The 14,387-nt window shown below is 53.3% G+C and overlaps 1 protein-coding gene across 1 annotated transcript; it reads left to right on the forward strand.

Moving 5' to 3' along the window:
• Positions 1-4,631: 4,631 nt before the first annotated feature.
• Positions 4,632-14,359, forward strand: LOC149433082 (tyrosine-protein phosphatase non-receptor type 23-like). Its single transcript, XM_089664676.1, has 4 exons — positions 4,632-4,750; positions 6,234-6,308; positions 11,784-11,911; positions 13,900-14,359. Exons 1-4 carry the CDS (start codon positions 4,667-4,669, stop codon positions 14,318-14,320), a joined length of 708 nt encoding a protein of 235 aa, XP_089520802.1. The 5' UTR covers positions 4,632-4,666; the 3' UTR covers positions 14,321-14,359.
• The last annotated feature ends 28 nt before the right edge of the window (positions 14,360-14,387 follow it).

The raw sequence follows: 14,387 nt of genomic DNA on the forward strand, positions 1-14,387 counted from the left end.
CAGTTTTTTGAATTGGAGACTTTAGTATAGCTTTAAGGAAAGGGGGATTGGGGGGAGGTAAAAATGCGGCTCAAAGACACATTTTTAACACCATCCCCCAACGCCAAGGGTAAACAAGGCCTTAGAATGTTCTTCCATGTTTTCCCAGCCTGTCCTGAACACTCCTATCACAGCCGTGATTCTAAAGATTTGGTACAATGTTTCCATTTGCAATAAACAGACTCCTCCCCCCTCCATTCAACGGTCTCCCTCTAGTGGCCAATTCTGATATCCAATCAAATGCCGGTCACTGCGGGTGGGATCGCATCATCGCAGGAGCAGCCGCAACTTCCGCAAGTGATTGCTGCAGCCGATCCAAAGTGGATTCCAACAAAGAGAGATATCCGAATTCGAATTGGAAACATATTGCAGCAAGGTGTAAAAGTGAAATAAGATGATGATTCCTACTTAGGCTGCTGAATAGAATAGAATAAAAAAGAAAAAATAGAATAGAAAATAAAATAATAGAGTTGAATAGACTAGAAAAGAATACAATAGAAATGAAAAAAGAATAGAATAGAAAATAATAGAATAGAACAGAATAAAATAAATAAACAGAAAAATAGAACAGAATAACAAATAAAAAATAGAGTAGAATAGACAAGAAAAGAATAGAATACAAAAGAATATAATTTCCAAAAAAAGAAAAATAGAATAGAAAATAAAAAAATAGAATAGAACGGAATAGAAAATAAAAAAAAGAATAGAACAGAAAATAATAAAATAGAACAGAACAGAATAGAAAAGAATAAAATAAAAAAACAGAAAAATAGAACAGAATTACAAATAAAAGAATAGAGTACAATAGACAAGAAAATAATAGAATACAAAAGAATATAATTTAAAAAAAAAATAGAATAGAAAATAAAATAATAGAGTAGAATAGACTAAAAAAGAATTCAATAGAAAATAAAAGAATAGAAAAGAAAGAAAAAAATAGAATAGACCAGAAAATAAAATAACAGAATAGAAGAGAATAGAAGAGATTAAATTAAAAAAAACAGAAAAAGAGAACATAATAAAAACAAAAAGAATAGAGTAGAATTGATGAGAAAAGAATAGAATAGAGTATAAAAGAATAGAATAAAAAAAATAAAATAATAGAGTAGATTAGACTAGAAAATAATACAATAGAAAATGAAATAATAGAATAGAAAAGAAAAAGAATAGAACAGAACAGAAAATATAGAACAGAATAGAAAAGAATAACATTAAAAAAACAGAAAAATAGAACAGAATATCAAATAAAAGAATAGAGTAGAACAGACGAGAAAAGAATAGAATAGAAAAGAATAGAATAAAAAAAAGAAAAATAGAATAGAAAATAATAGAGTAGAATAGAAAGGAAAACAATAGATCAGAATAGAAAATAATAGAATAGAACAGAATGGAAAAGAATAAAATAAAAAACAGAAAAGTAGAACAGAATAAAAAATAAAAGAATAGAGTAGAATAGATGAGAAAAGAATAGAAAAGAACAGAATAGAACAAAAAAGAAAAAAAATAGGAAAGAATCGAGTAGAAGAGACTAGAAAAGAAAAGAATAGAAAGTAAAATAATAGAGTAGAATAGAATGGAAAAGAATAGCATATAAATGAGTAGAAAAGGATATAAAAAAAATCAAATAGAAAATAAAAGAATAGAACAGAAAAGAATAGAATAAAAAAAGACAAAATAGGGTTGTAGGGTAGTGCCTGTCTCTAGCGCACCCTGTAGGATGGTGGTGGTCTCTGGTGGCCCCCTGTAGGGTGATGATGGTCTCTGGTGGCCCCCTGTAGGGTGATGATGGTCTCTGGTGGCCCCCTGTAGGGTGATGATGGTCTCTGGTTGCCACCTGTAGGGTGATGGTCTCTGGTTGCCCCCTGTAGGGTGATGATGGTCTCTGGTGGCCCCCTGTAGGGTGATGATGGTCTCTGGTTGCCCCCTGTAGGGTGATGATGGTCTCTGGTTGCCACCTGTAGGGTGATGGTCTCTGGTTGCCCCCTGTAGGGTGATGATGGTCTCTGGTGGCCCCCTGTAGGGTGATGATGGTCTCTGGTTGCCCCCTGTAGGGTGATGATGGTCTCTGGTGGCCCCCTGTAGGGTGATGATGGTCTCTGGTTGCCACCTGTAGGGTGATGGTCTCTGGTTGCCCCCTGTAGGGTGATGATGGTCTCTGGTTGCCCCCTGTAGGGTGATGATGGTCTCTGGTTGCCACCTGTAGGGTGATGATGGTCTCTGGTGGCCCCCTGTAGGGTGATGATGGTCTCTGGTGGCCCCCTGTAGGGTGGTGATGGTCTCTGGTGGCCCCCTGTAGGGTGATGATGGTCTCTAGTTGCCCCCTGTAGGGTGATGATGGTCTCTAGTTGCCCCCTGTAGGGTGATGATGGTCTCTAGTTGCCCCCTGTAGGGTGATGATGGTCTCTAGTTGTCCCCTATAAGGTGGTGATGATCTCTGGTTGCCCCCTGTAAGGTGGTGATGGTCTCTGGTTGCCCCCTGTAGGGTGATGATGGTCTCTAGTTGCCCCCTGTAGGGTGATGATGGTCTCTGGTTGCCCCCTGTAGGGTGTTGGTGGTTTGTAATGACCCCATCTAGGGTGATGATGGTCTCTAGTTGCCCCCTGTAGGGTGATGATGGTCTCTAGTTGCCCCCTGTAGGGTGATGATGGTCTCTAGTTGTCCCCTATAAGGTGGTGATGATCTCTGGTTGCCCCCTGTAAGGTGGTGATGGTCTCTGGTTGCCCCCTGTAGGGTGATGATGGTCTCTAGTTGCCCCCTGTAGGGTGATGATGGTCTCTAGTTGCCCCCTGTAAGGTGGTGATGATCTCTGGTTGCCCCCTGTAAGGTGGTGGTGGTTTGTAATGACTCCCTGTAGGGTTGTGATGATTTCTGGTTGCCCCCTGTAAGGTGGTGATGATCTCTGGTTGCCCCCTGTAAGGTGGTGGTGGTTTGTAATGACTCCCTGTAGGGTTGTGATGATTTCTGGTTGCCCCCTGTAGGGTGGTGACTGTCCTTGGTGGCCCCCTGTAGGGTGGTGATGGTCTCTGGTGGCCCCCTGTAGGGTGGTGACTGTCCTTGGTGGCCCCCTGTAGGCTGGTGGTGGTCTCTGGTGGCCCCCTGTAGGGTGGTGGTGGTTTCTGGTTGCCCCCTGTAGGGTGGTGACTGTCCTTGGTGGCCCCCTGTAGGGTGGTGATGGTCTCTTACACCCCCTCTAGGGTGGTGACTGTCCTTGGTGGCCCCCTGTAGGGTGGTTCTGGTCTCTTGTTGTCCACTATAGTGAGGAGGTCTCTGGTGGCCCCTGTAGGTTGTTGGCTGTCCTATCTGCCCCTCCCCCCCATGTGAATGAGCCCTAACACCTATTAATACTGTAATGGTGACAATGACAGAACAGACGGGAGCACAGCGCCATCTGCTGGCTGGAGGAGCCACCCTCCACCTTCCTGGTGGTCACATGATCAGGCAGTACACTGACCCCCAATCACTGGTTGGTGGAGTAGAAGACTGAGGTGTTTCTGATCCTGCCACTGTCCCGATGGAGGAGATTTCACATCACTTCCTGTTTTGGTGACAACTCACCAGTTTCCCATCACATCACTTCCTGTAAAACAGACATAACAGGAAGTGGGAGAAATTTTTCTAAAGTGAGGGGGAAATCTCTTCTTCATTGTCACCAGAACTGGTGTCCCCAATATATTTCCCCTTACTTCCTGTCCTGGTGACACCTGACCAGTCTGGAATTTACATCACTTCCTGTCCTGGTGGCATAACAGGAAATTAAATTTTTGGGACGTAAGGGGGGAACGGGTGTCCCCAATGGGAGATTTCTCCCTCACCTCCTGTGCTGGTGACAACTGATCATTCTGTGATTACATCACTTCCTGTGCCAGTGACAACTCACCATTCTGGCATTTACATCACTTCCTGTCTCGGTGACAACTGACCATTCTGGAATTACGTCACTTCCTGTGCCGGTGACAACTGACCATTCTGAGATTTACTTCACTTCCTGTCCTGGTGACAAATGACCATTCTGGGATTTACATCACTTCCTGCCCTGATGACAACTGACCATTCTGGGATTTATGTCACTTCCTGTGACGGTGACCACTGACCATGCTGGGATTTACGTCACTTCCTGTCCTGGTGACAACTCACTCTTCATTCTTCAGTAGATGGGGGTCTGTGGGACTCCTGTGGAAATCACCATGGCAACACCTCCCTCTTCACAGGCCTCAAGCACTGACTCAGGGTTACCATGGAGATTGGGTTAGCACAGTCACGATCAGCTGACCGCCCAGTGCCAGCCCACCTGCCAGGAATGCCGGGACTTGTAGTATCTCAGGTGTCAGCTGACAGCATGAGGTAATTTCAGCACAGCGGGCGTGGTTGAGGTGATCCGCCCATTATTGAGGGCAGGCTCCTCCTCCTCCTCAGAGAACAGGTGCCCCGCCCCCTGCCCAGGCCGGACGAGGAGGGGGTGTGTCCTGTGTAAAAATAGAGGGCGGAGCATGAAAGGTATTTTACTGCACTGTAGGATGGGCGGAAACAAAGGAGGGGCTACACAGCGCTAGGAGGCGGGGCGGTGGAGGGCTCAGAATTCCCAGCATTCCTCGCTTCTTCCGGGAGGTCAGCTGACGCAGCGGGCAGAATGGAGGCCGTGCCGCGGATGCCGATGATCTGGCTGGACCTGAAGGAGGCCGGAGAGTTCCCCTTCCAGAGCCCGGTCCGCCAGGTGAAGGGGAGGGGCCTGACTGTGACAGGATATCAGTCTGTGGGAGGGGTCAGGGCACTATGGGGCGTCTATGACTGTTGGCACTGCGGGTGTTGGGTCTCTGGGGCGTCTATGACTGTTGGCACTGCGGGGCTTCTGCGGGTGATGGGTCTGTTGGGCGTCTGCGGGTGTTGGGTCTGTTGGGTGATGGGTCTGTTGGGCGTCTGCGGGTGATGGGTCTGTTGGGCGTCTGCGGGTGATGGGTCTGTTGGGCGTCTGCGGGTGTTGGGTCTGTTGGGCGTCTGCGGGTGTTGGGTCTGTTGGGCGTCTGCGGGTGTTGGGCGTCTGCGGGTGATGGGTCTGTTGGGCGTCTGGGGGTGATGGGTCTGTGGGGTGTCTGCGGGCGTTAAGTCTCTGCGGGTGGTGGGGCGTCTGCGGGTGATGGGTCTGTTGGGTGATGGGCGTCTGCGGGTGATGGGTCTGTTGGGCGTCTGCGGGTGATGGGTCTGTTGGGCGTCTGGGGGTGATGGGTCTGTGGGTCGTCTGCGGGCGTTGGGTCTCTGCGGGTGATGGGTCTGTTGGGCGTCTGCGGGTGTTGGGCGTCTGCGGGTGTTGGGCGTCTGCGGGTGTTGGGCGTCTGCGGGTGTTGGGCGGGTGATGGGTCTGTTTGGCGTCTGCGGGTGATGGGTCTGTTTGGCGTCTGCGGGTGATGGGTCTTTTGGGCGTCTGCGGGTGATGGGTCTTTTGGGCGTCTGCGGGTGATGGGTCTTTTGGGCGTCTGCGGGTGATGGGTCTTTTGGGCGTCTGCGGGTGATGGGTCTGTTGGGCGTCTGCGGGAGGTTGGATCTGTTGGGCGTCTGCGGGGGGTTGGGTCTGCGGGGCGTCTGCGGGTTTTGGGTCTGTGGGGCTTCTGCGGTTGTTGGGTCTGTGGAGCGTCTGCGGGTGATGGGTCTGTTGGGTGTCTGCGGGGGGTTGGGTCTGCGGGGCGTCTGCGGGGGGTTGGGTCTGTTGGGCGTCTGCGGGGGGTTGGGTCTGCGGGGCGTCTGCGGGTGTTGGGTCTGTGGAGCGTCTGCGGGTGATGGGTCTGTTGGCCGTCTGCGGGTGTTGGCCGTCTGCGGGGGTTGGGTCCGCTGGGCGTCTGTAGCGTCTGCGGGGGTTGGGTCCGCTGGGCGTCTGTAGGGTCTGCGGGGGTTGGGTCCGCTGGGCGTCTGTAGCGTCTGCGGGGGTTGGGTCCGCTGGGCGTCTGTAGCGTCTGCGGGGGTTGGGTCCGCTGGGCGTCTGTAGCGTCTGCGGGGGTTGGGTCCGCTGGGCGTCTGTAGGGTCTGCGGGGGTTGGGTCCGCTGGGCGTCTGTAGCGTCTGCGGGGGTTGGGTCCGCTGGGCGTCTGTAGGGTCTGCGGGGGTTGGGTCCGCTGGGCGTCTGTAGGGTCCGCTGGGCGTCTGTAGCGTCTGTGGGGGTTGGGTCCGCTGGGCGTCTGTGGCTGATCATCTTCTCTTTCTCCTCAGTTTGTCCTGAAGAACTATGGGGAGAACCCCGACACCTACAGCGAGGAGCTGAAGAAGTTGGAGCAGCTCAGACAGGTACAGTCCCCCCCCCTCCATATCAGAGTCCCCCCCCCCCCCCTCCATATCAGAGTCCCCCCCCCCCCCCTCCATATCAGAGTCCCCCCCCCCCCTCCATATCAGAGTCCCCCCCCCCCCTCCATATCAGAGTCCCCCCCCCCCTCCATATCAGAGTCCCCCCCCCCCCTCCATATCAGAGTCCCCCCCCCCCCCTCCATATCAGAGTCCCCCCCCCCCCCCTCCATATCAGAGTCCCCCCCCCCCCCTCCATATCAGAGTCCCCCCCCCCCTCCATATCAGAGTCCCCCCCCCCCCTCCATATCAGAGTCCCCCCCCCCCCTCCATATCAGAGTCCCCCCCCCCCTCCATATCAGAGTCCCCCCCCCCCCCTCCATATCAGAGTCCCCCCCCCCCCCCCTCCATATCAGAGTCCCCCCCCCCCCTCCATATCAGAGTCCCCCCCCCCCCTCCATATCAGAGTCCCCCCCCCCCTCCATATCAGATACTGGACACTGCTGATCCGGGGGGAGCCCCTCCGGGGGATCTGTGTTGTGGGGGGTCAGCCGGATAATCAGCACCCAGGACAGGTCCTCAGTAATATGGAAAGTGGTGACACCCTGTAGGTATTGCTGGTCTTTGGGGGCTTCCAATAGGGTGGTGGTGATCTCCAGTGGCCCCCCTGTAGGGTATTGCCAGTCTTTGGCGGCCCCCTGTAGGCTGGTGGTGGTAGCCTCTGGTAGCCACTTGAAGGATAGTAACACTTTCTGGCGGGCCCCTGTAGGATGATGATGGTCTCTGGGAGTTCTCTGAAGGGTAGATACTGCCTCTCTTGGCCCCCTGTAGGGTGTTGGCGCTGTCAGGTGGCCCCTCTGTAGAGTTATGACTGTCTTCCAGCAGTCTCTGACAACCCACTTTAGGTTGGTGGTCTCTGGTTGTCCCCTGTAAGTTGGTGATTGTCTTTGGTTGTCCCTTCTGTGGTGGAGGTGTTCTCTGGTGGCCCCCTGTAGGGTGGCGGTGTTCTCTGGTGGCCCCCTGTAGGGTGGCGGTGTTCTCTGGTGGCCCCCTGTAGGGTGGCGGTGTTCTCTGGTGGCCCCCTGTAGGGTAACTGAGATGGCGGCGGCTCCCCTTTAGGTTGGCGGCGGTGGTGTCCCCCCAGTAGGGTGGTGTGGCCCTCCTGTAGGGTGGCGGCGGCCCCCTTGTAGGGTGGTGGCGGCGGCCCCCTTGTAGGGTGGTGGTGTACCCCCTGTAGGGCGTTGGCCCCCCTGTAGCGTGGTGGTGGCGGCGGCCCCCTTTTAGGGTGGAGGTGGTGTCCCCCCTGTAGGGTGGCGGCGGTGTCCCCCTTGTACGGTGGCGGTGTCCCCCTTGTACGGTGGCGGTGTCCCCCTTGTACGGTGGCGGTGTCCCCCTTGTACGGTGGCGGTGTCCCCCCTGTAGGGTGGCGGCGGTGTCCCCCCTGTAGGGTGGAGGCGGTGTCCCCCCTGTAGGGTGGAGGCGGTGTCCCCCCTGTAGGGTGGAGGCGGTGTCCCCCCTGTAGGGTGGAGGCGGTGTCCCCCCTGTAGGGTGGAGGCGGTGTCCCCCCTGTAGGGTGGAGGCGGTGTCCCCCCTGTAGGGTGGAGGCGGTGTCCCCCCTGTAGGGTGGAGGCGGTGTCCCCCCTGTAGGGTGGCGGCGGTGTCCCCCCTGTAGGGTGGCGGCGGTGTCCCCCCTGTACGGTGGTGGTGGCCCCCCTGTAGGGTGGCGGCGGTGGCCCCCCTGTAGGGTGGCGGCGGTGGCCCCCCTGTAGGGTGGCGGCGGTGGCCCCCCTGTAGGGTGGCGGTGGCCCCCCTGTAGGGTGGTGGTGGTGTCCCCCCTCTAGGGAGGCGTCTGGTGGGTATTGTAACCTTTCTGCATCTCAGTTCTTGCTGTGGACTCGGGTGGATTGTATTGGGCAAAGTAATTCTGTTTCCTGTGTGGCCTCTCCACATCCGGCCTCCTCATTGGCTACTGAAACCTCACCACGTCCAATGAAATTACGAGCTAGACGTGGGGACGGGTCTTGTTGTTTTCAACAACGCCAAAAACGCGGAGTGGTTTTTCCACGATTGTGCAACAATCTCAGCGAATCACATCGCGTGAAGCTTGTCGCCCAAAAAGGAGCTGAAGTTTCTTTCGGGCGACCAGCTTCACGCGATGTGATTTGTCACGTGACAATCGCGGCAAAACCGCGCCGCATTTAGGGGCTGTTTGAAAATGACACCTGAACCTGCTTTTTTCAGTCACGGGCAGAATCTCGGCTGTTCTGCCGCGATCCCAAGCCGCCCAGGTGGGAATGGAACCGCCCTGATTCACACGCATGCGCTTCTGGATGCGTCTTCAAACTCACATGTTTGCATGACAGGTATGGAGATTATATGTTGATATTGAGGCGGTTCACACAGATTCCATCCACACGCGTTGCGTTTTGGGTGTCGTTACAAGAAAAAAGGGTCCTGTGCAAGTTTGTAGCGGTGGTCCAGACTCGCAGGTGATCGAGTTTTTGCCTTCAAGTCTATGGGAGGCTTTTTTGTGCCTCGGAGGTCGATTGGAGGTGTCTTTTTCCTGGAGGTCGACGGGAGGCGGGTCTTTTGTGCCTCGGAGTCGACGGGAGGCGGGTCTTTTGTGCCTCGGAGTCGACGGGAGGCGGGTCTTTTGTGCCTCGGAGTCGACGGGAGGCGGGTCTCTTGTGCCTGGAGGCCAGACTTCCATGCAAAAGAAAAAAATGCGTCCCATAACTTCCATGCAAACAGAAAAAAAATGCATACCATTGACTTCCATGCAAAAAAAACACGTCTCATGAACTTGCATGCAAAACAAAAAATGCGTCCCATTGATTTCCATGCACAAAATAAAATGCGCCCCATTTACTTCCATGCAAAAGAAAAAATGTGTCCCATTGACTTCCATGCACAAATGTGTCCCATTGACTTCCATGCACAAATGTGTCCCATTGACTTCCATGCACAAATGGGTCCCATTGACTTCCATGCACACAAAATTGTGTCCCATTGACTTCCATGCACACAAAATTGTGTCCCATTGACTTCCATGCAAACAAAATTGTGTCCCATTGACTTCCATGCAAACAAAATTGTGTCCCATTGATTTTTTATCTATATTTCATTTGATTTGCTGTCCAATATTTTCTCTAAAAGTTATTTTTACGTTACTGGATTGTATTTTTTTTAAATTCCTATTCATTCAAATTGATATTAATTAAAAAGTTGAATATCATACAATTTAAATCTATAAAAAATACGGTTTTCACAAACCGTTGCGGTGCCCCGGTAGAAAGCTGCGATGTGACATTTTTGGGTTTGTAACTCTTCTGGACGAATGTTCTTCAGGCCGCCTTCTGTGAGGATCGAACGTCGGGGAATGTTACGTTCGTCCTGCGAAAGCTGACATTTCCCACGGATTACAAACATCAGACATGATTTGTGACTTTTGTGCAAATGCTGAAACATTGTTGCAAAATGTATTTTGTTTGCTTGTTTTTAAATAGACCCGCCCCCCTCTCAGCACCCCCCTCAATCCCCCCCATTTCCTGGTGTGTCCGTGTTTCCAGCAAGAAACTTCCACATAAAGATTGTTTGATTTGCAGAACTCGCGGCTTTTACAGCCAGGAAACCATAAACCCAGCTGGGATGGGCCTGCTCAGGGCGGCCTGTGTCCTCCTCTCTACTGCATGGAGTTTGATCTCGGATTATACGAAGGGGGGGGGGATATGTTCCAGTGTACCGTTGCCATGGCTGCCAAGCTGTGGTTTAGTTCCTTCTGTCTGTATAGAAGTACAATGAGAAGAAGAGTGTCGCCTGTTCCAGTGCCGGAACTTCCCTTCTGTGTGCGCCCACCTGCTTCTTCCTCCACCACAGCCAATCACAGAGGAGGTGCTGTCCTAACCACCTGTCTATCAAGGACTCCATTTTTGCCCGGGGGTGAGCGGGGCGTGTTTTTTGCCCGGGGGTGAGCGGGGCGTGTTTTTTGCCCGGGGGTGAGCGGGCGTGTTTTTTGCCCGGGGAGGCCAAGTCTGCCCGGGGAGGCCAAGTGGGGCCGCCACGTCTGCCCGGGGAGGCCAAGTGGGGCCGCCACGTCTGCCCGGGGAGGCCAAGTGGGGCCGCCACGTCTGCCCGGGGAGGCCAAGTGGGGCCGCCACGTCTGCCCGGGGAGGCCAAGTGGGGCCGCCACGTCTGCCCGGGGAGGCCAAGTGGGGCCGCCACGTCTGCCCGGGGAGGCCAAGTGGGGCCGCCACGTCTGCCCGGGAGGCCAATGGGGGGGGGGGGCGTTTTTTTCAGTGAAGTTGTGCAATTTCAAAGTCAGGGAAAATGTCGATTTCAGGTGCGATTTTCAAGACTTCTATGCAAGTTGCACCTGAAGTAGCGCACGTATTACTTTATAAATCTGTGTGGCTTCGACCAAGTCAGAACCGCACCGATATGACCGCTGTGAGTGCAGACATAGGGGGCGACTCGGCATGCAAGGCACACCCAGCGCCACCGAGGCTACTAGACTATCTATTCATTATCCAAGCGGCTGGAACTCCTTCCCTTCCTTCCTTCCCTTCCTCGACGGCAAAGGCCACGGAAGGACCAGTCCGTTGCACAGAAGTCCACGGGGGGACCGGCCAGGCCAACGGAACGGCCCGGAAGGACGGCACGGCACAGGAAGGACAGGCAAGAAGGGACAGGGCAAGGACGGAAGAAGCAGGGACAGGGAAAGGACGGCCAGGCAGAAGCCAGGGACAGGAAGGAAGGGAAGCCGCCGGGAAAGGACAGTACAGGGAAGAAGCCGTCTCCTTTCCCTTCCCTTCCTTCCTTCCTTCCCTTCTTCCTTTTCCCTCTCTTCCTTTCTCCTTCCTTTCCTTCCTTCTTTCCTCTCCTTCCTCCTTTCCCTCCTTTCCTTTCCCTTTTCTTCTCCCTTTCCCTCCTTTCCCTTCCTCCTTTCCTCCTTCCTTCCTTTCCTCCCTTCCTTTCCTTTCTCTCTCCTTCCTTTCCTTTCCTCTTTCCTTCTCTCCTTCCTTCCTCCTCCTTTCCTTTCCTTCCTTCCTTTCCTTTCCTCCTTTCCTTTCCTTTCTCCCTTCCTTTCTTTCCTCCTTCCTTCTCCTCCCTTCCTTCCTTTCCTCCCTTCCTTTCCTTTCCTCCCTTCCTTTCCTTTCCTCCCTTCCTTTCCTTTCCTTTCCTCCCTTCCTTTCCTTTCCTTTCCTTTCCTCCCTTTCCTTTCCTCCCTTTCCTTTCCCTTCCTTTCCTCCCTTCCTTTCCTCCCTTCCTTTCCTCCCTTCCTTTCCTCCCTTCCTTCCTTTCCTCCCTTTCCTCCCTTCCTTTCCTTTCCTCCCTTCCTTTCCTTTCCTCCCTTCCTTTCCTTTCCTCCCTTCCTTTCCTTTCCTCCCTTCCTTTCCTTTCCTCCCTTCCTTTCCTTTCCTCCCTTCCTTCCTCTCCTCCTTCCTTCCTCTCGGTACTCACGGTCTTCTCTTGTCTCTGCAGAGCGCGGTGAACGTTCCCAGAGACTTCGAAGGATGCAGCGTGCTGCGGAAGTACTTTGGCCAGCTCCATTACCTCCAGAGCCGCATCCCGATGGGGGTGGAGCAGGAGGCAGCCGTCCCTATTACATGGTGAGAGGTGACTTCAACCAATGTACCGCGCTCCTCTGGATCCCTTGCTTTAGGCGAGGTTCACACCTATGCAGGTTGCGTTTGAGCTTTTTCTGTGTTTTTGATGCGATTTTTGGGTTTTTGTTTTTTTTTTTTTTTAGTTTTCATTTTTTTTGTGTTAGGCAGATTTAAAACGCATCAAAAAGCGGAAAAAACACATGATTTTCCATTGGAGTCTATAGAAACAAAAACGCGTTAAAGTCCCTGACCCTTTCCAAAAATGCTTCGGGTGAAACCTCCACCCAGTATGGAACTACAGGAGGGGGCGGAGACCAGACCAGGCGCCCTGCACAAGGAGAGAGCAGAGCTGTGGGAGGGGCCCAGCAACCTCCACCCAGTATGGAAAACTACAGGAGGGGGCGGAGACAAGACCAGTCGCCCTGCACAAGGAGAGAGCAGAGCTGTGGGAGGGGCCCAGCAACCTCCACCCAGTATGGAAAACTACAGGAGGGGGCGGAGTCAAGACCAGTCGCCATGCACAAGGAGAGAGCAGAGCTGCGGGAGGGGCCCAGCAACCTCCACCCAGTATGGAAAACTACAGGAGGGGGCGGAGACAAGACCAGTTGCCCTGCACAAGGAGAGAGCAGAGCTGTGGGAGGGGCCCAGCAACCTCCACCCAGTACAGGCTGCCTGCAGAAATTTACAGAAGGGGGCAGAGCCTGCTCGGCCTCTTCCACAGCTCTGCTCTTTCTCCTTGTGCAGGGTGACTGGTCTTGTCTGCGCCCCCCCCCCCCCCTCCTGAGATGGCCTATAGTGGGTGGAGCCTCCTGGGTCCCTCTCACAGCTCTGTTGTTTCTCCTTTTGCAGGGTGACTGGTATTGTCTGGCCCCTCCTGTAGATTTCTACAGACAGCCTATAGTGGGTGGAGCCTGCTTGGCCCCTCCCACAGCTCTGTTCCCTTTCCTTGAGCAGGGTGACTGGTCTTGTCTCCGCCCCCCCTCCTAAGTCAGCCTATAGTGGATGGAGCCTTCTAGGCCCCTCCCACAGCTCTGCTGTTTCTCCTTGTGAAGGGTGAGTGGTATTGTCTGCCCCCTCCTGTAGATTTCTGCAGACAGGCTGTAGTGGGTGGAGCCTGCTGGGCCCCTCCCACAGCTCTGCTCTTTCTCCTTGGGCAGGGTGACTGGTCTTGTCTCTGCCCTCCTCCTAATTTAAAAGAGGGGCCTTCTTTTTGAGTAGAAGCGGCCAGTAGACCCAGCACACAGAACAGGAGAGCTGGAGCTGCATGCTACAACCTCGCAGCTACCCCCCCCCCCCCCACTCAGTGCAGGGAGGGTGGGGTTAACTTGTTGCAGTCTCTGCTCGTGTAGTTTAATCACTGCACGGGTATAGACAGGGATTTGAGCGGTCTGCTGACAAACGTCATGGTTGTACCTGGCAGGAATCTGAAGCAGTTTCCTGAAGGATTGTGTCACCATGCAGCAACCGGGTGACACCATCACAGGGGGTGCAGGAGCAGGATGCCGGTGCAGTGACCGCTGCCCCCGCCCCGGGGTAGTAGTAAAATTAGTATCCCCTGAAGCCAACTGTGCACGTGCGGTTTCAGGCCGAAGAAGCCGATCGCCGGCTCTGTGGTAAAGTCGGTGATCGGCTTCTTTGGCCCTGAAGCCGGCACAGTTGGCTTCAGGGGATACATACCTTCAAGGGATACTCGTTTTACCGCCACACCGGCACCGTTCCTTCCTCTCTGGAGGGGTGACACCACGTGTTACCGCACCGGGTGACACCAACCTTGGGACGCCGCTGCTAAAAGAAGAAAGGTATGGTTGTATGTGCAGTATACTTTCATATTTTAATAAATACCGACATGCATTCAGGGGGGTTCACCTGCCCCGGAGTCCAGATCTACAAATGTAAAGTCCACAACACAGAAAAGGAGAATTCTGTTGTGTCTGTAACGCTTCTGTGTCTCCAGCATCCCCCACCCCATGACTGTCATCTTCTCCCCTCAGGACAGAAATCTTCTCTGGGAAGTCGGTGACTCACGCCGACATCAAGTATGAGCAGGCCTGCGTCCTCTACAACCTGGGTGAGTGCCGGTCTATGAAGGGGCGTTGCAGAAAAATCCCGACAGTCAGATCTTCCTATCGCCATCTCACATTTATAGCAGTCAGTGGTGTAGTAATCTTCCAGACGCTGAATAGAGGTCCATTATATGGGCACCTGACCATCGACATTATGGCCCATGGTCCTAATATATCCTTCCCAAAAACCGTGTCACCCCAAAGGTATTCAGTAGGGTTGAGGTCAGGGCTCTGTGCAGGACACTCTTGTTCTTCCACACCAAGCTGGTCAAACCATGTCGTTATGGAGATGTTGTTTGAGAAGACCTTGGTCATTCTAGTTCATCTCAAAGGTGTTCAGCAGGGCTGAGATCAGGGCTCTGTGCAGGACACTCTCGTTCTTCCACACCAAGCTGGTCAAACCATGTCGTTATGGA

Source organism: Staurois parvus, unplaced genomic scaffold (assembly GCF_062004578.1).
Source record: "Staurois parvus isolate SC_StPar_1 unplaced genomic scaffold, SC_StPar_1.0 ptg001984l, whole genome shotgun sequence".
NCBI lineage: Eukaryota > Metazoa > Chordata > Amphibia > Anura > Ranidae > Staurois > Staurois parvus.